Source organism: Nestor notabilis, unplaced genomic scaffold (genome assembly GCF_000696875.1).
Source record: "Nestor notabilis isolate BGI_N333 unplaced genomic scaffold, ASM69687v1 scaffold10360, whole genome shotgun sequence".
NCBI lineage: Eukaryota > Metazoa > Chordata > Aves > Psittaciformes > Psittacidae > Nestor > Nestor notabilis.
The window spans coordinates 318-1,146 of record NW_009909903.1 but is presented as its reverse complement, the minus strand read 5'-3'; the positions used below and the strand labels follow the sequence as shown (position 1 = coordinate 1,146).

General features: G+C 56.3%; 1 protein-coding gene across 1 annotated transcript in view; it reads right to left on the bottom strand.

The window, feature by feature from the left end:
• Nucleotides 1–740: 740 nt before the first annotated feature.
• LOC104412744 (calmodulin, striated muscle-like) overlaps nucleotides 741–829 on the bottom strand; it is a gene marked incomplete at its 5' end in the record, with an annotated part of 403 nt that continues 314 nt past the window's right edge. The window contains one exon of the mRNA XM_010023549.1: nucleotides 741–827. Within this exon, the coding sequence (XP_010021851.1) occupies nucleotides 741–827 (87 nt within the window). The remainder of the gene's footprint in view (nucleotides 828–829) is intronic.

Below are 829 nucleotides of genomic sequence, written 5' to 3'. Positions count from 1 at the left end.
GGGAGTGCAGAGACAAGACCCCAAAAGTGATGGGATTTGGGGTGGGAATGGTCATAACTTGGGGGGCTGCAGGTGGAGGGGCCCAGCTCCCATCAGGGGCAACTTTCCTGCTTGTAGGAAGACAGGGATGGCGGGAAGAGGATGGAGGTGACGTGGGGCCTGGATGCATTGATGTCAGTGAATTGGGGGGGTCTTTTTTAGCTGGGACCCCAAAGAGAAGCTGAATGAAGCACTGGCAGCCACCAGGACATGGGGGGACATTTCTTTATTGGGCTCGGTTTGGTGTCCACCAGAACCTCTTTAGACACAAGAGGTGCCTCTCATGGGGACCCCACCATGTCCATCTGCACCCCAAGCCCCATCCTGCCAGGCGGGATGCCCGCATCCAATGCAGAGACACAGGCTGGTGATGCTCCGGCTGGGATAAAAGAGGGTTTTCCAGCCCTGGATGGCAGAGAGAAGGCAGTAGGGGATGGAAAGGTTGGGAGACCACCAAAACCTCTGTTCCCTATGAGAAAATGAAGTAAAACGTTAAGAAGAGCACCATAAACATGGAGTTTTCCAACCACCAGCGTGAGCTGCACGGCAGGAGGTGGTCGGGATGGGGGAGATGCAAGAGATTGCAATGGATGGGGTGGACCCCTTGGTCCGGGGCTTCCCATGGACACTGGGTTGGGCACGGAGCAGCATCCCAGCACGTTACCTGCGGGATAGGGTTGGAGGCTGCTGGTGGCGGGATCTCACTTCTCTGTCATCATCCTCACAAACTCCTCGTAGTTGACCTGCCCGTCGTTGTTGCAGTCGGCCTCCTTGATCATCTCATCCACCT